Raw genomic sequence first — 19969 nt, 5'->3', positions numbered from 1 at the left:
TTCTGGCACACTCTCCTGTGTGAGGCAGCATTAAGGGTTTGTATATTTAATGGTTTTGAAAATACTCCACCTACTTGGGGGTTCCCAAATAGGACTCATTTAGAGCTGTAAGGAAAAATGAGAGCTCTGAGGTGGGTTCGGGTTAGCTGAACTGAATCCATACCTGGTCCATACAGTCAGCTTTCACTGATAATGTTCTGTTTTCTCTTCTTTCTCTGATTCGTATGAAAATTTTACTGTTCTGAGAGATATCTACTCCATTGCTAGGCTGTGATTATGATCTGTAGTGGTTTTTTTTTATGGAGGAGTGTTTGGACTGAGATAGAAAACAGTCACTGCAAGGGAAGGCAGGATGCAGCTGGAAATACCACCGAGATGACAGGATTGGGTTTATTTTACTTATTTATTTCCTGCCCTAAAATATCTAAACACAAGACTCTGCTTTCCTGGTAAAGAGGAGTGCAAAAGGCAGGAGGTGGGAAGGGGTCTTTCTCTCCAGGCAAGCACAAGTATTTATCTCCTCCTCACTGAAGTGAAGCTATTGGTAAGGTACCGTTATTGCCATGTGTGTGCTAATAGCTCTTTGGTATTGTTTTGCTGTCTGAAGCCCTCTGGTGGACCATAGGCTGTACAAAAGGGTGAGTGTAGCTGCCTGCTAGCCAGTTTCTCTCTTCCATTTTAAATATTTTTGCTTTCTGCTTGCTTGCATGGGGCTGCAGCCAGATATGCCAGTAAGTTTCACCTCCATTAATTATATGAAACAGAATCTTGTATAAACTAACCCTACTGCAATGACTAACACTGCTGCTTTTATAACAGGAGAGAGCTCCACAGTAGATGTTACCAATGCATGAATATGTAAAAAGGACCTGTTTATTCATCATGGGCATGCTTAGAAGGTGGTGTCGATGGGCAGTTCTACAGTATCCAAAATGGCTATTAGTAGATTTCAGAACTTGAATGGGTCTGCAATGACACATGCTCAATGAGTAATTATGTCCTTTATAATAAGAATGTGACAGCATTCATGTTAGATCTTAGGAAGCTACTGTACAGATGCAGCTTGCACTAGATGGGTATTTGTTTCTGCCTGAGCCAGAGTGACACGGAAGAGCTTTTCCCACTGCATTTTACTCTCTGAGATGGTTAAGCTCCAATTCTTACCTCCTAGAAGTTGGTCTTTGGTAAGTTACATGTCTGGTTACCTTACAAGGGTTAGCTCTTTGCCAGCTCCTTCTCTCAGCTGTTAATCTTGATCTACAGAGCAGAAAGATAGGGGAAAAAATGCTGAAATGAAGGTGAGGATACTATAATTGCAGTACAGTAAATTGGCAGTTACTAGAACTGCTAAGTGAGCTTCTGTTGGGAGTCTCCTCAGATTAAAAAAAGTCCACTCAGCTCCATGATATGTCACATTAGTGCGCTGGTTTGCTACCTGACAGAAGGGTGAGAATAGATCACAGTGTTCCCATGGCAGATCCCAGTCCCTGTAAGAGAAGGGAATGCTTTTGCTTTCCAGACACGTGTGCCAGAGCTGTCAGCAGGGACTGCTCAGTACCACCTGGTCTTTAGGAGGCTGTAGGGCAACAGGGTGTTTTTCTCTGGCAAAAGCTGAAGTTGGAGAAACATCACTTGTTTGTTTTTTACTACTATTTCAAAGAGAAACAGGAGGCAGAGGGAGGGATTACTTGGACTCCTGCTTCCATGTAACATTCAGAATGGAAAACTGAATTGATGATCATGGAATTTTACCAACTTTCAATTGCAGATCTGATTTTTGACTTGAGAGTGAGAATATAAATTGGGCTTCAGTCTCCTGGAGGCCTTATTACTGGATTAACTATTTAGCTTAATGAAGCAATAGCTAATAACATTTCTTTCAAGAGTGTGACTTTTGTGGTGTCATTTTTGTTGCATATCTTCACTTTTGTACAAGTAGCAATTTGTGTTCTTTACTCTTGACAACTGAAATAAGATTTTGATTAAATGAGGACAAAGGCCCAGATGTGCCTTAACTGTTTCAGTGCTTCACTTTCTTGGATCTTGCCCAGACAGGGGAAGAGAAACATTCCTCTCAATTGCAGGGGCACCAGCATGGTGAAGTTGCTAGCTGGAAATCCGTAGCTCCAGTTCATAGCACTTATGATAATGTGCTTTACAACTAATGCAGGTTAATTCAAGAACTGTGTTCTCTTAGTACTGGACTGACCAGGTCATTTGTATTTACTGATGCTTTGTATATAATTAGCGCTGGTAATTTTTGGTCTACCCTTGGGTGTCTGGTTTGTAAAGCCTCTTGAGGAAACTGTAATTTGGTTTTGAAAAATACAAATCACTATAAGTAACTTAAAGGAAAGAAACAGATGTCATTTTAATTAGATGAATCAACCTTTCTCCATTGTAAAGACATAAATGTTAATTTTTTTTCTTGCAAAAGTAGACAAGTTAACCATCTTTAATCTCAGGATCAGTTACCGTGTGCAGTGGGGCAGTAATGAATGCTACAGATGAATGATGACATTTTATACTGCTGCCAGTCAAGCAGTACGCTGCAGGGCAGAGATGCCCAGGGGCTGGATCTGCTGGATTCCCAGCAGAACACCTTTCCCAGTTTGCAGGCAGTGTCCTGCCCTCCTTCCCTGAGGCTCCTGCCCTCCTTCCCTGAGGCTCCTGCCCTCCTTCCCTGAGGCTCCTGCCCTCCTTCCCTGAGGCTCCTGCCCTGAGGTGGGCCAGAGTAAGGCGAGTGCCAGGTAAGCCTTCTAGCTGCTGGGTTTCTGCTGCCCCTTTCCTTGGAGCCTGCAACTCCTCAGCCCCCCCCCATGATGCAACACATGCCTGTTGTGGCAGGGATCCTTGAATGCTGCGGTGTGCAAATGGCCTTGCCCCTAGGCACAGCGAAGGGCCTGCCTTGCAATCACCTCATGCACTTTGGGTCAGGGGATAGAGAAAGCTGAGCTATGGGGCCCATCCCAACCAGAACAGTGGATGCACCCCACTCTGTCTCTTCCCTGAGCAGAAGCCAAATGCCACAACCCTGTCAAGGTGAGAATCCCTTTCAAAAGCAGCAGAACTAACTAGGAGAGACTGATGCAAGATAGGAGTTGGGGAAGAAGAGGAGACACACAGTGAATCTTTTTCTCCTTCCACCGCCTGAGACTGTTTCTACAGCAGGGAGCTTCCTGGCAGGACCTGTTTTCTAGCACTACCTGGAGCTAAGTGGGGCTCTCCCCCATCCTTTCTGGTTTTGTGTGGCTAGCTGTGGAGCTAGCCCCAGACTTTGTAAGAGAGGAACTGGTGTGCATGTCTGCAGCTAGACATTGGTGCGCTTAACAATACATCCCCTCCTCCAACTACTTCTATTTTTGCCATTTTGGTGCTGCTCTTCTCAGTCTTCCTCCTCTCCAGAGATTTTCTGCTTAACTGACTGACTTGCTGTGTGCAGACATGCCTGCACAGCTGCCTGCTGCTCCCTAGCATGCTGCACCCAGTACTTGGGCATCTCTGCCCTGGCGTCCACACGGGCAGGCCCAGGCTGCTGGCAAAATGCCCCTGCTCGGTGGCTGAGGTCCGTTCAGAGGTCCCAACTATAGCACAGGCTGAAAGCTGTGCTGTGCTCTCCAGTAGCAGCGCTGTGTGTAACCTTTCACTGTCAGACAGAAGGGAATATGTTTTAAGACTTTTTTGTTCTGCAAATAGGAAGAAGATTTAAACTTAAAATGTGCATACCAAAATGGGCTAGTTGGATTCTAAACTGAAAAGAAAGTAGAATGTACGACTCAGACGTAGAGGAGAAAAGTAATTGTGCTATAGTACCTTTCCATTCAAGACTAGGATTCCTACTAAGAGAATAGATTCATGCTGAGTCTCAAGATATGCTAAAACCGATCTGGCTTGCATGGTCAGTGCACTAGTAGAAGAGACTGTAAAGGGGAATCTACATGTGAAACCTCAGCTCATGCGTTTGGAAAGCTTGCTAGTTCCATGAATGTTTGTTGCACAGTAATGAATATTCTGCAGTTGCACATCAGCACCACTCAATGAGTTTCATTCCTTTACTAGTACGCACGTACAGGAACAAAAACTAAGGTGTAGCTGCAGTATTGCGTCCAGTGTTTGGCAGGGAGACTGAACACCCAGACAGTGTTGAAGGAGCAAGTGCAAAGTCCAGGCCCACAGCTAGTCCACAGCTCCCTGGACTTGAGTGAAGCCACCCCCGAGGGCGCACACGGTAGATACTGCATGGCGATGCTGCTCTAGGTGCAGCTGAGAGGTCAGTCACCAGTATTGGAGAACAATCAATTGTTGCGTTTTAAGATTGTGTATACGTAGAAATATACCAGAACTTACCTGAAAGCAGAGTCACAGATTCTGAAAGTTTAGTAGCATTTGCAGGTTTTGCCTTGAATGGCACGTAGTGTGGCATGGGTAGAGAAATTGGTCAGTTACTGCTCCTAGGAGACAGATATGAACCAAAAGAAGCCAGGAACTTCAGTGGTGTATTATTTGAATTGAATGCAGGTTTGCACTGCTATCCCGAGTTTCATAAACAGTAACAGAGCAACTGTTAAAGCTGGTCTTGGAAGTTTCCATAAAAGTAGCTGAAAATATTGAGAAAAATGGACTGCATTGAAATTTCCTCTAGTCAATAACAAGAGTGTGACTGAGCACTGGAACAGGTTGCCCAGGGAGGCTGTGGAGCCTCCTTCCTTGGAAATATTCAGAAGCCATCTGGACACAATCCTGGGCAATGTGCTCTAGGTGACCCTGCTTGAGCAGGGGGGTTGGACGAGACGATCTCCAGATCCCTTCCAACCTCAGCCATTCTGAGATTCTGTGAAAATGTGCGTATAGCACATAGCAGATAAGCAAAAATCTCCACCTGTATACATTTTAGTGGTCCGTCTTTAGCTATACTACCACTGTGTACAGTGATGGTTCCTGGCTTTGAGAGCTTTTCCAAAGAAAATACAGGAATCTAGTTCTGTTTTATAGTTAAAATGCTGTGCAGAGCAATCCATGATCTCCTGTGCTAGTGTCTCCGATTTTCTCATGATCTATCTGGTGGGCTTCACTGCAATGTCTAATGGCAAGGTGAGGAGCTTATGGGAAGAGCACTTAGCTGGTCTTTAATAACACCAGAAGAATACATTGCAGATGAATATATTTACAGACATGTATGCATATGTACAAATAGGATATACTTGCTAATGTTCTCCCTTTTCCAGTACATCACCATTTTATTTTTGAGGCAGTGATTTGTTATTCTGTATGTTCTTACAGTGGGACCAGGTCAGCGATACAGGCTTTTGGACTCGTCTCTAATACAGATAGCTGAAGAAGCATGAATCAGGAAAGCAGTATCAATCATGCTAGATTAACCCCGTTCCACAGTGAGGAATAGGTTATATGCATGGGAGGGGGGCTATGATACCTTAGCACTGATCGTCACAAACTGTCCTAGGTGCACAGGTGCTGTTTTCCATACTAAAGAGCATTTGGCTTTACTTTCAGATGATCTTTCTATTAGGCTTAAATGTACTTTCTCTGATCATCTGGAAAAAGTAAGCAATGAAATCTCATGAAGTGTATCAGCTGCTGTTTTGCCAAAAGTTGTCTATTATGGCAGATGATTCTTTGCTGCTTTGAGTTCTTACAGCAACATGTATGCATACGCTGTTTGTGTGCATGCACATATAAAAAAATATTTCTGGGCCCTCTGACCTGCACAAGCTGACATGTCCATATACGCTGAAAGAATGCATGCAAACATATATATACTAAATTCATGTGTTCTGTACACTGACACTGCGCTTATTTAGTCTGCCTCCGCGGATGAATGGTTAGAGTATTCGCTTCCAGGTTTCAGGTTTAAAACCTCTTTTCAAATTAGATTTCATGACTTTTTATGGATTTATTTGGGTTATGTTATACCAGGATCAGAAAAGGGCAGGGGGGGAGGAGGGGGTTATTGGCTGACTTAAGTGAGATCAAACTTCCCATCCTCCAGCAGCAGAAATTAGAAGACTTTCTAGGAAAAACAAATCAAGTTATTGCCTTTAAGTAATAACTTTTATCTCAGGGAAACCTGCTCCAGTGGATGTATTTCAGCTGACCACAGTGCCTACTGTGGAAATGTTTCCCTGTTCATTGGTTAAACTATCTGCTATAACCTCCCGCAGAGGAGAGCTTTGTTCAGAGTCTGAATGTAGGACATGAACAGAAATACATGGCTTCCTGAACTGTGAGCCTTTCTGCCGTATTCTTGGCAGACAGGTGATCTGGGGCAAATCACAAGGAGCAAGTCTTTTCAAACTATTAGATTAGCCAGTCGCTTTCTGCCCACAGTGAAACTTCTGTCCTCTGTGGAGCAGAATGGGTGGAGTTGTAATTATCTGTGATCATGAATAATAAAGAATATAATAATTTATGGCAGCTTTCTTTTAAAGATAGATCCCCCTTTCCCCTACCCAATTTCTTATGGTTTGATTAAATGCTGCTCTCCAGTTTGGGGAGTGTGCATGTAACATCCGAAGTCAGTTCCTCTGGTAAGTACAACTTTATTTCATACCTGAATAAAAAACATTTGGTATGTTTTATTGCTCCCTGCGGACCCTTCCCTCTCTTGGCATTTCAACGATAAACCATTTCCTGCCCCCATGTACCTAGGACATCTGTTCTTGGTTTGTTTTTAATATATGCTATGCAGCAGCCATTGCGTTTTAAGCACTCAGTTTCTTATGCCTCTTAATAAGATTGAGAAAAGGGGAAAATTATAAGGGATTGAAAAGTCCTCTGTTTGTTCAAGTTCAGGACAATGTGAGAAAATGTCATATTGGGATATGCATCACTGTGCCTGCAGCGAAAGGTTTCTAAGTAATTTCTTTTTTTCATTTACCTCTTGCAGGGGCTGAATGTTTTTGGAGCACAAATGTGTGTGTTAAATTGCAGACCGCATGCTCTGGGGTGTCACTCTTATTGGGCCTTTCTGTCTTTTTTGTTTCGCAACCCAAATGAGATATCTGGAAAAAGGCAAGAGCTCCCTTTTCTTAAATGTCCCACAAGCCATTTCAGCTCTCAGAGCAACAGGTAACTCACCAGAAAGCCTTCTCTGGCTCCCAGTGCACCCTGTCCTTTATATTGATCTTCAGCATTGCCAGAACTTATTTGCTACAACACTCAGATTCATTAAACGTTTCCCTGGCTGGGCATTATGTAGTAAATTTTCTGAAGCAGCTTTGTGTTATGCTTTATCCATGAAGCCATTGTTTGCTGTAACTTTTTCTAAGTAGGCCTAATTCATTTGCTCATACACTCCCATATGGGACTCAGGAAGGAAAAAAAAAAACAAAAAAATCCACGAAGCTGCTGCTCGCTTCTGGGGCTGCTGCTTTCTACATTGCTTCAGCACGCAATGATACAACTTCCTGAATGGTGTCCAAGTAAGTAACACAGTTCAAAGGGCAGAAGCTTGGTCTGGCTGTGGCAGTCTGGGAACTGGGACGTAGCCAGGGACAAACCCTGAGTGTCAGGGTTTGAAGCTCATGGTCCAAATAATCATCTCCTCCCTTTTAGTAAGTCAGCACCACGGCAGTGAGTAGGACAGCTTAGCAGTGGTCATCTCTGTCACACATATTTATTCTGTCCATCTGCTCTTCAGCCATTGCTGAGGGAATGACCTTGTACCTTAGAGATGCTTACCATCTAGAGGAAACGATATTTGTGGAGGGTTTTGCTGGAGGCTTTATCACTGCAGAAAGAAATTTACTGTCCTTCCAGTTCTGTGCAAGTTTTCAGTAGCTGCTGAAGTAGGATGGTACTTCTCCTTGTTTGCAGTCTTGCAACAGCCAGAGCCTAGTACCCATTCTGGTGTGCTCCAGTTTACAGCTGTGCCTGTCCTGAACAGTCATCGCCTCCAGCCCCTGTGCAACTGGGAGGCACTTTCAGAAGTGATCCAAACCCATGCCTGTAGACCTCTGGGGAGGTTTGCTTGCCATCCATCAGCATGTGGCCTGCTGATATTACATGCTCTCAGCCGTCTTGTTTTCTGTTGGGGTTGGGGGGGGGGAGGTTGTTTGTTTGTTTGTTTTGTTTTTAAAAAGTCTTACTGTAAGTCTGCCAAACTGGAGTTGAAACATTGTCACTAAGAATATCCTTCTCTGGTGCAAGAGTCTGAACAATTCTGTAAAATTTAGTCATGTTCTTTTCCTTAGAGCAGGTTATTATTAATGCTTGTAACTGCAAACACTACACTTCGGCCCTCTTTCTCGCCTGAATTTAAGAGTGGAAAAATATGAAACAAATAGATTGTCTTCTAGCATGAAGGCAATGTGATATTATTCACTTCAAAGCTGTGCTAGCAGCACTTACTCAGTGAATTTCTATTTTCAAGGGTCATAATTTGTGAAAAAATTTCCCTGGTCAAATCATGTTTAACTACATTTGAAAAGTTGGTTTTGTTTTGGGGTTTGTTATTACACTGAGCATTACTAAAGAGGCGATAACCTACCCCACACTCATACTGACACTTTCTATTGCTGTTACAAAATCAAATCAAAGTGCCACTGAGTAAGAAACTTCCTCAAAAAGAAAAAAGTGTTAAATGAGAACTAAAAGCTTGTGTGTTCTTTAAGACACAGGAAAGGCTACAGCACAGACTATCCAATGAGTATTTAATTAGTTGAAAACAATTAGTGCTAGGTTATCTTGGTAAAGCAATTCAGTGGGTTGTTTAAAAACACAGTTACTTTAAATGAAAAATTAAGTGGATAGCCTTCGTCTTGCGTATAGCTTAATGAATACACTGGTTCTGGCACTTCATGTTTAGCACTGCTTTGGGGAAGAAGCAGGGCCTTTAAAATACTTCAGTGCTTCCCAAATGTCAGTCTGGCCATGAATTTGCTAAGTTATTGGTATCGGAGGTACTTCAATTCTGCTCTCGCTATGCTGTGCTGCAGATCCCGCAATTAAGCAGAGCTGCCTTGGGCCTGCCGGTAGGAGAGGGGCAGACCTTTTCCAGCCTCTTGGTGCCAGCCAGGCCTTCCCCGACCTCACTCTTCTGGGCGAGCATTAGGGGCTGTAAGCAGCAGACTGCAGGTCTTCATACCCGCTTTGCAGTGTATTGCACAAGAAAATGACTCCTAGTACCTACCTGCACTCCCACTTGAAATGTCACATGCATGATTATGTATACTAAATAGAGAGGTTAGTCTAATAAAAATATGGTAGCTCAATAACTTTGGATGGTCATCATCTTGAAGCTGGTTACAAATGCTGTGGAATATATGGTTTGTTTCAAGCAGTTACAGACTAAGCAGTGTCTTCCGTTAATGTACCCATGACAAATTTCAAAGCCTGTAACGTTAATGTTAGGTAAATTCAGTCCAGTCCTGGTATGTCTTTATGTTTTTAAGTGATAGCCATCATTGCCCTCGCAAATTTTTTATAAACCTGAAAATCTGTAAACCAATGTAAAGTACATTTGACCAAGGAAGGCATCGCATATTTGTGAATAGGATCTGTACTAGTGCAACTGTTGAGTGCTGTAGAATTAATTTCCAGTGGCATGTATGTTCCAATTAAACAGCTTCACTAGGTCTGCACCAGTACAGATACTGCATGCTGTAGATTGAAGTTTGCAGCAAAGCATGTCTTGCATTCTCCCAGCAAAAGTGCTTTGTTAGTATAGACTTTGCATGTTGAAGTGCTAAACAAAGACATAGCATGTCTCAGTGAAAGAGCCACCAGCTTATCTAATGTGCATGTTCACAGTAAGAGATCTGTAACACCAGGTTAATTTTACATTATAGTATTGAAGTGCAACAGGAGACACTTGGAAGTTGCACTGGAAATCATACATTAGTAGATGGTATCTTTAACATATGTATAGTTAGTCTCGACATTTTTCCAGCACACATTTTTCTGGCATAGCAATGATCTTGGCTCAACTTCTGATCCTGTGTGCTGCTGTAATAGAAATATTAGTAACAACTTCAGGAGAGAGGCTGCTTTTCTGCTGCAAGAAAAGAAAGAAAACTAAATATAATTTAGAAGGTCAATTTGTCTGTCATTTGCAAGCATCTTCTGTTCACTGTACCAGTCCTCATCTGTTTTCTGTAATGAAAGGATGATGCAGACTTACCAAGCAGTTAACATAATAATACGTCATAACCAGATGGGGGTGAGAGAGTGTTGCTGCTTTCTGTGTGGTGGTGAAGCCCTGGCTCCCCCGACTTCAGCAGGGTTCTTCTAGGCACTGACTTGGGTAGAGCTAGAATTTCACCACAGAAGCTAAAGCTGTAACAGGAAATTTAGGCTCTGTACAGCACGACCCAAGTAGGAACTCAGAAATGGTGGTGCTTTCTTGCCCCCTCATCAGCCTGGGGATCAGAGCAGTTCCTGGAGTCTGGGGGACCTTTGTTGAGACACCCCCTCTGCCTGACTCAGAGCAAAGAGTGGCACTACCGACTCTGGGATTTCAGAGGAGTGTCGTAGCCCCTTGGATGTAAGGCTTCAAGCGCTGAAAAACGACGTGCATTTGGACTAGCAAAGCCCTCTGTCTTTCCAAACATGTTATTATCAAATAGTTCAGTAGAATCAAGATAATTAGCAAAGGTCTGACATTACATTTACTGGTTAGTGTGATTCATTCACTGACTTCTGTTCCCCCCCAGATTCATAAGTTAAGAGCATGCCCCGAGTGCTACCTTTGAGTAGGCTAAAACAAGAGTTTAAAGCAGCCAGCTCCTTTTTTGACTGTGATTCTGTGTAGTACTATATGCAGAAAAAAGTAAGTGAGCCAGTGAAATGTATTTATAGGGCCCCATGCAGAGGTCAGTTATACAGCCTTCATCGTACCCGTATGTTGGCAACTTAGTGCAAGGGCCAAAAGATGATGTATGAGTGGAAGCCTACTTACAGAAGCTACAAAATAGTATTGCTGATGCTTACCTCTCCTGGCACCTTTTAGTATCTAAATTATATTTACTTTAGCTTCGTTACATTCACTCCCTTTTTAGTTGGATTCTGTTACACAGATTTGCAGCTGTGACACGATTCTTTGTACTGTACCTCTGTCATTTGTCCTTTCAAGTTGCAGCTAGATCAGCTGGGCATGTACATGCTCTGCTAAATCACCTTAACTTAGGCCATATCTTACTCCTTTTGGGGTGGGCCTTCCCTCGCAATAATGGAGGAAAGATGTGGAGGCAGGTGGCTTTTTCACACAAGTGAGCCTGACGCTTATTCCTATGGAATATGCCTGCCTTCTCTGTTTAACTTGCTGTTTGCTCTCAGCAGCATGGAAGTGTATCTACAAATATGTGAAAGGGTAAAAATAAGTTACATGCATCATAATTAAAAAAAAAAATCAAAATTTTACTTTCTGTGGAGTCCCATTTAGTAGCAAGCAAGTGCACCTCTATTTCAGCATTAAGACAACCCTGTCGTGCCCTCCTGTGACATTAGGGCTTTGTTTGGCGAACAGGAATTGCAAGGAAGGACACAGCAAAGGCGAAGGGATTGTGCCACAGAAAGCTCCCTGCAAGGGGAGGCAAAGTCCAGGTGGCCCAAGCCCAGCCTCCAGCTTGGTACCCACCTTTGGGGTTAGGGGCAGTGTGGGAAATCTCCACAGATTTGTTTTGGCTCCTTTGTAGGGAGCCTTCACAGATGTGCAGCCAGTTTGTCAGCCGGAGCTGGGGATTGCTGCTGCTCCAGCACTGATGGAAAATTCTACTTTATTTGATGGATTTGAAATAATTTCCTTCTCTTTTTTTTTATTTATTAGTGTATTTCACCTTTCAATGATGATTTACTTCTTATGCTAACAAGTGTTAGAGGAGGTAGTGTATCACGCACATTTTAGTCTTGCATCATGCCACATTTAGGGAGAATAACTCTTCCACATAGAAGCTCCATCTCACTTGGCAAGCAGTGTCCACCACTGGCTATGAAAAAATAAATATCTACTACCAGCAACATACCAGAAAATACAGCTGCTAACAGCTGGAACAAGTATGAAGATGTAAATTATCTTCCTTGTTCACACTGATACCAGTACCTTTTACTTTCATGTAAACACTCTCTTAACATGAGATACTGTATCAGCCAACAAACATCAAGCTTTCCCTGCAAGTTTGAATGACTGATTTTCCCCACAGTGCTTGGCACAACAGAAAATTCTCCATGTTTCAGTGATCTGTGGAGAAAATAGGTTAACACTGAAAAGCCACTTAGCCGTAACAGCTGGAGTAGGAGGCAACAGCAAAATCAGTTAATGCAAAGCAATCCAAAAAATCCCAAGCGATTAAATAGGACAATTTAATACCAGAATGAAGTCAAACTGTAGTTAAATATACACACCGACACACACACACACTTGCATACATATATATATTTTTTTCTATATATATAAAAAATTAATAAAATCGGAAAAAAATAGTGCCTGGAAATTAGTGTATCCTTCCAATTGTGTTCTGTCTCAGATTTCTACTGTCCCCTCCTTGCGCTTCCAACTGTTTATGGTGTCAGGAACACATTGCCCTCTCGTCATTTCTCTGGGAGTTGGCTTCTTTTGCATTGGAGGTTATAGTGAGAAATCATTTTGATTTTTGCTCCCTTTAAAGCTTTTTGGAATAGAAGTGTTATATAGCTCCTCTTTGTTTTTTCAGAGTGAAAGAATTGAAAAAGGCCAAGGAACTTGAAGATACGCAGCAGCATCCCGTAGCAATGTGACATTGCTTTTCAGACTGTTTTCATTTTCTGTTTTTAGCAGAGACATGCAACAACAACAAAAATACCCACTGCAGTTCTGGAAATATCAGCTGCAGGATTTTAACAGTAATGTTTTGGTCATTGCATTTGCACTTTCATGGACAACTTTTAATTTGTTCAGCAAGACATCTTGGAACTCAATCTTCTGTTGGATCATGGGGAAAAAAGACACCAGGAAGAAATTGTGAGTTGCTTCATTCTCCAAGAAGGAAGAAGCGATTAATTATCCTTTTCATATAGGGCTGTATTAAACAACATGTGGAACTGTACAAATACTATACCAAAAATATTGTTAAGGGAAGGTGGGAATGCACAAGCAACACAAGAATGCTGTTCCTGCACCTGTCAGTCATCTCCAAGAAACTGAAGCTTTTGGGAGTCTCAGTGGAGGGGCTTAGATCAGTACATCTTTATTGGGTCCATGCATCCTCATTTCCTTCGCACTTCTGTCCTTCGTGTTTTATTTAAATCTCTACAGCACACTTAATGCAACTTTTTAAATCTGCAGGTTTTTAATACATCCCGTGGGAATTTACAGAAGGGGTTGGTGTATGAGATAAACGGGTAATGCATGAGAAATGGAGAGAGCAGCTTAAGCAAGTTTTAAAAAGTTTCTTTTTGATATTTTTACTAGAACCTGCAAATCAATTGTCATGTACTTTTTTTCTCATACTCAGCACTTTATTTTCTAGCCTTACTTTCATGTACTATTATTTTAATTAAGTTCTTAATTTGTAAGACATGTAGCTTTTTATGTTAAGTGACTGTCAAACCTCTTGTCCTTTTGTAGAGTCGCATACATATGTTGCCTGGACATTTTATACCACCTAAAGATCAGAGTGGTGCTGCATTCTGGCCAGTAAATTTCTTATTTTGGCTATTTCATCAAAATCTGGGCAGTTTCTGTATATATAGAAGGTAGAAATGGAAAATGAGAAAAAATATTTGAAAGGGAATATATTGATTAATTACTAAATATTTTATTCACAAAGGGTCAATAACTTGGCAAGATAAAATTATTATTTGTATAGTTTTGTCTGAATGAACGAGAAGAGTGTGGATGTATTGTTTGTACATACTGTATATATTAAAACAAAGAGATATGTGCATGAACTCAAGAAAAAGAAATGAAAAAAAGCAAAGCATTAGTGGCTATGGTCTGTAAAATGAAACAAAAACTTTATTTCACTATAAGAAACTTTATTTTAAATGTTCTTTAGAAGAACATTTTTGCTAAAGCATGACTAAATGGCAAAAAAAAGAGCTACTGTATTTAGACTTAGGAAAAAAAAAGGCAGAGCAACATTACTTAAAAAAAAAAAAAAAAAAAAAAAAGATGTTTACATTTGATTTTGGCTACCAGGAGTTTGGTTTGGTTGAATTTCCTTTATTTATTCCTTCCTTCTCCCCCCCCCCTTTCTTTTTTTTTTCTTTTTTTTTTTTTTGCCAATGGTGCCAAGTAATGCGAATGCTAATATTGCTTAAGAAAATTAAGTTACTTTTGCAGAGCAGATAATCATAAGAGTACAAAAACCGTATCTAGCTTAACACCATACACTCACTCCAATAAAGAACACTTAGAATGAATATAAAATGAAAAAAAATAGTATGAAAGTAGAAAATATGTTTCACATTTTCATATCTCCTGCTGGAAGTCAGAAAATGTAATAAAAATTGCACAAAAAAAGGGAAAACTTAAAAAAGATGCAAACTGATCTTGTAGGGGTGTCATGGTATATTGCTATTTCCACATAGTGAGGAGCCAAAGAAATTAGATTTTTTAAAATTGAAATAATAATTTAAAACTGTCATGAAGTGTTGACAATAGGAGCCAGGGTCTGATCTTAATTATGCAGGAATGTAAAGGAAGTAACTCCTGAAGTCCATGTTGTTACTGTGGATTACATATATGTGTCTGAGATCAGAAACTGCTCCTGTGTGTTTGTGCTGCTAGTGGCAGTTTAAAATTTCTGAATGGACTGGTGTAAATTTGAGATTGTTAGTTTTGGAATAGTTGTTCTTACTTGATCCCGGCCACCAACTGCAATGTTTAAACGCAAGGCTTGTTGTGAAGCCTAAAAATATTCACATGTGAGAAGCTTTTAAACTGGTGTCTTTAAAAGAGGAGTAAAAACAAAGATTGTGGCAAAAAAACTGGGGTCAGTGCTCTTGGTGCCTTTTCTATAATTGTACCTGTTTTTAATTACTTCTTTTCACTGCCAGCATTGAATTACAGTAGATGTGCTATAGCTCATTATCAGAATTCTCTTGTACATTTGTGAACTGCTGCTTTATGATCTGATTCTAAATTGGAAAAAAAAAAAAAGGAAAAATGAAGAAAGAATGGCCTGGCTCTCACATTGTGGCTGTGGGCAGCCTCATAGCCTCAATTTATTGTATTGAATTGGGACTTAAAACATAAAATATTCCACACACACAAAAATGGAACAGGAACCGCAGAAGAATCTCCTTTGGAATGAACTGGAATGCTCTGTATTACTACTGGAAGAACTTTGACATTTTGAAATCGAAATGTTGCTCCCATTAACCAGTATGTGACAATATAGAATTGATCTTTTCCTAGCAAGAGTAATGACCTCAGTGGAAGTATTTTAACCCCCTATATTTATACAAAATGATTCAGTAATATACAGAGCTATTTCCAATTACTCTTCCAGATCCATGGGCCTGGTGGTGTATCTACTAATCTAGATCCTGCTTCAGCCAAACATTTTAAGCATGTACTTACTGTTAAACATGCAAGCAGTTCCATAAGATCAACAGAACTACTTGCATGCTTGAAGTTAAGTATAGCTTCTAAGTGCTTTGTTGTGTCGGGTCATTACCCTTCAGTGCATCACTGGTGAGTTAAAAAGATTCCCACTGAAGTGAAGTGATTCTGCTCACCCTTTTCTTGATTGTGGAACTTTCATTTTCACAGAAGATATGTAAGTGCAGCTTTCTGGGAAAATCCACATTCCCGAGTGCCAGGAGCCAGATCTGTCTTCTGGTAATGGAATTGCTCCTTTGTGAAACACATTCAACAGCAGTAATACTGTGTGACAGAAATACAGAATATAACATGAACCCCCTCTCTGGTTGCACGCTTATGGCAGTTCCACACAGTAGTTGGTGCCCAATGGGGGGTCCCCAAGACTTGCATGTAAAACTAGTATAGATGTCTTCTCTTTTGTAAGTTTTATTTTTGTAACCGTGCATGTAAAGCATCACTGAATCAATGGATCTGTTGAAGAAATCAGCTGCTGGAACCATGCAAATGTTTTGAATTGCCCTTAAAATATGGAAAATGTTTTCTGAATGCTTTATATTCTTTCTGCTGTAAATTAAAAACAAAGAAAATTTCCCCATATGAAGTGTGGGCCTTTTTTTAAACACTCTCTCTTCCATTCTAGTTAAATAGAGCAACATATTCCTTTAGTCACTATTAATAACCTTAGGAAAAAAGTGTTTCTTTTACTACACAACCTGCTTGTAAATAATACCTAGTGTCTTGCTGGCTGTAATCAGAATGGTCCAAACTCTACCCTCTACCGGGTGTGCAGCATCCAGAGTGCAATGGGATTCGCTACACAGAACAGCACAGTCCCCAAATCTGCAGCCTTTTTTGCTTCTTATATTCCCGTATGTAACCTTCATCAGGTGTGTAAAGCAGCACATTGCGGAGGAACTCTCCTATTTTTCACGCAGTGAACTCTTCTAGGTCTTTGCTTCAAGGCACTGCTGCCCAAAGGTGCTCAGTAACTCCCCTGTGTGGCACTGCCTCCCCAGGCCTTTTCCAGGTTAGGACACAGCCGTGGAGCCCCATAACACCATTCTGCGCTGCCAGCTCGGGCCACAGGCACTGCAGGCGGCTCCCATGACTCACCGCCCAAGCTGGCAGCAGCCAGACAAAACATTGAAGACACCAGCCATGTTTTCTGTTTCTTCCCCTGCAGTCCTCACCCCTTGAAGAAACTTTTCTTTTTGAGTGTTGTCTTCACTTTTACAGCAGAAAGGAAAACTGACAACATCCCAAACATTGGGCACCCATTCTCTCTAAGCTTCAGATTACAAGTTTTGCCAAGATGACTACAACTACACAAAAACACTAAAAAGCCAATTGTGTTTTTAAAAAAAAATACAAGGACAAGTTCTGCCTAGCTGCGGCTCACTGGAAGCAGGCTTGTTTGGCAGAAATTAATTTTCAAGGCAGTATAACACACTGTAATAGTTCTAATACTTGAAATGTTCTGTGAAATCATGTGACAGAATACTAGCTTAAAAAGAAAACAATAATTACTGGCAAAGTAACTCAAATTGGTTGAATTATTGTTTTGATTATGCACACAGGCATGATTTTATTTCCATCTTTGCTAATCCCTGTATCTGCAGTATGGGCAGCACCATTTGCTGTATGTACTCTCAAAATGCTGATGAGAGCAAAACAGTCATTTTACCTTTTTGTAGTATAACAAGTTTTCTACAACACCCAGAAAATTTTTTGCATGCTTGTTATCTTTTAATGAAATAAAAATGAAGAAAAAAAAAAGTAGTAGCAGGAACAGGAAAGTATTGAGAAACATTTGACCAACTCTTAATCGGCCCCAATTCTAAGTTTTCTAACTCAAAGCAGCTATAGCTCATAGTGCATATCTGGCAGATATGGAATCGTCTACAAACTGCTAGCTTGTCTGAGGTCAAATTATTTTCAGTACCTCTTCAGTTAAAAAAAAAAAAAAATCACTTTAGAACAGGGCTCATGTCTGGGCTTTCCATGAGAAATCATGCACGCCTGGTGGTAGAATCCAAAATCCTATGCTGCACACAGAATAGAGACTAATCATACTAAAATTCATGAGGCCTTCGGATGTCCAGACCTAAGAGGGTCACATTTAATAACAGAAATATTAATAACAGATACATAAGTTACATGAACCAACCCTCAGTAATGCAAGTAATTGTATCTGACTATGAAGTTAGCCTACCAGGGAAAAATACTTTTAATAAATTGATCATCTCTTTTGTGAAAGACTATGTCAGTACTATCATAAGTTCTTCCAATACCCATGACTGCAACAGAAGACTAGGTTTAATTAAGAGAGTTTTTTCTGGCTTACAGTGAAACAAGCTTAAATATGTTGCTCTTTAAGCATAAGTCTACATTGTTATTTAACTCCCCAAATTGTTCTCGAGCACGAGTGTCCATTTTGCATGCCTGTTAATTCATGGGTTCTCCTTCGCCATAAGCCAGCTAATTCTCTGAGAGATAAACCCAGGTGTACTTCTGGACATAGTTCACTCCAGGACCCATTCACAGTAGACAACAGGGTAAGACGAGCCTGGACTTGGTACCCTGTGCAAGCATGCAAACTATACTGGGAGGCCTTGTGCTCTTGAGCACCCTCTGCTTACCCTTAGGTCATGCAAGGCATGCACTCAGTTTGGTATGATTAAAAATCATAACTGGCAGGCTACACCATACACACACTATATAAGAACAAGGATATCTTAAAATCACCACAGGGACCCAGCAGAATCAGGCCAAGTGTTTGTTAGGCAACCGATATAATTGCACCAATTCACTTCAGAGGGTCCTGCCCCTGAGAACTAGGGATACGCACTGCACTACTTGCCTGGGAGTGTGATTCACTCTTAAAGTCATGGATACATTTAGCATGGTAGATGTAGCTTAAGCATCACCATGCAGAGGCATACAGCTGACAGCCAGCTTGCCATTAAACCAGGGAAATGTTTACTCTATTTTCAGAAAGCACATGGAGAAGACTTACCACTCAAAGGAACTGAGACTCTTTCAGTATGCTGAAATCCAGATAACAAAGTAACTTCAGCTGTAGAAAAGCTCACACAGACTTGAGGAGGCATACCATAATGACAGCAGTAACATGTCCCTTTAATATATACCAAACAGTGTAGGTGTGTCCCTGCTATTACACAAGCATAGAAGCTGTGCAGAGGAAAGGGCTGTGTCCCTCGTATGCCAGGCAAAACTGCCCAGAAACTGCCTGCCTCAGTACACCCTGGTACCTGGACAAGCTGGACTTCCGCACGTGCCTTGCCCCTCCCCAATAGTCAGGAAAAACCTCGCTACCAAGCATGGCCCTGCAACAGCTGTGGATTACAGCCTCTCTGGAGCCTCCTTGTCTATTACACGGTAGCAGTAAGCATTACACAACGTCTACCTGGAAAACTAAGGACCTAGCACAGTTCACTGATGCTGGCTGAGTACAGGTTGTATAGCCTGGACAAAAGCATATGTACATCCGGCCTGATACATAAAGCATTAGTGCCCAAGCCCTCTGTGTGTGTGTGTATACACACACACAGATATATATATATATATAAATGTATTTAAAAAATATATATATATATGTGCAGGCACACATGCATGCATATTCTCCCCTATCAAATATAAAGGCAGTCTCTCTCTCTCTCTCTCTCTCTCTCTCTCACACACACACACACACACACACAGTTCCTAACCTAGTTGCTGCCTGTCCTCTTCATTACCTCACTCTCTTTCACTGATGCACTGATGATCACAGTGTGGCAGACTGTCTGCAAAAGATAAACATCCCAGCTCTAGCCAGGAACTGTGAGTCCAGCCATTTCCAGGCAGCTTTTATTGTCAAAGGTGGCTCCCACACACTTATTTTCCCTCTTCCTTTTTTGCACCGCACTGAAGCAAACATCACAGTGCTTATAATGCTAGGCAGTTCCCACCTGCCACAGAATGGGTGCAGGTTTTCCCTGCAACAGGCATTTGTCTGTCACACACAGGCTGGTATAAGGGACAATGTGCAGACTGCTCAGCAAGCTAGGTATGCCTGCTGAGGGCAGCCTATCAATTACTGCAGCCTGTTCTCCACGAGGGGGGGAGGGGGGGGTGACACACGGGACACTCATATTTGGGTCTCCCTGGTAGCACAGCTAAACAGTTCAGAGGGCTTTGCACAAGCGCCCCCCCCCCCCATGCACAAGTCCTTGTGGTCTCTGTATGGCGGGCATACCCACTTCACAGGCACAGCCCACGCTGAGGCCCCTGTCAACGCCTGCTCCAAGCCCGCGCGCCACGCAGCCTGGCACCAGCACACCCCACAGATCGCCGATCCCGCCAGGCGTTGCAATCATGCAACTGGACCCGGGCACCCCCGGGCACTGCAGGGCTGAACCAGCTGGGGGG

The 19969-nt window shown here is 41.7% G+C and overlaps 1 protein-coding gene across 4 annotated transcripts in view; it reads left to right on the top strand.

Annotated features, from left to right (window-relative positions):
* Positions 1-16136, top strand: part of CAMTA1 (calmodulin binding transcription activator 1) — a 490798-nt gene extending 474662 nt beyond the window's left edge. For 3 of the 4 annotated variants that reach the window (XM_026085644.1, XM_026085646.1, XM_026085645.1), the window contains exon 12: positions 12666-16136. In XM_026085644.1, coding sequence (XP_025941429.1) covers positions 12666-12729 — 64 coding nt within the window. In that variant the 3' untranslated portion in view covers positions 12730-16136. Of the gene's footprint in view, positions 1-607; positions 639-6904; positions 7087-12665 lie in introns of all 4 variants that reach the window. The other variant, XM_026085647.1, reaches the window with a different exon arrangement.
* The last annotated feature ends 3833 nt before the right edge of the window (positions 16137-19969 follow it).

The sequence above is a fragment of the Apteryx rowi genome, unplaced genomic scaffold, assembly GCF_003343035.1.
Source record: "Apteryx rowi isolate R43461 unplaced genomic scaffold, aptRow1 scaffold_67, whole genome shotgun sequence".
Lineage (NCBI taxonomy): Eukaryota > Metazoa > Chordata > Aves > Apterygiformes > Apterygidae > Apteryx > Apteryx rowi.
The sequence above is the reverse complement of the archived record's forward strand: the minus strand, read 5'-3'. Positions and strand labels throughout refer to the sequence as shown.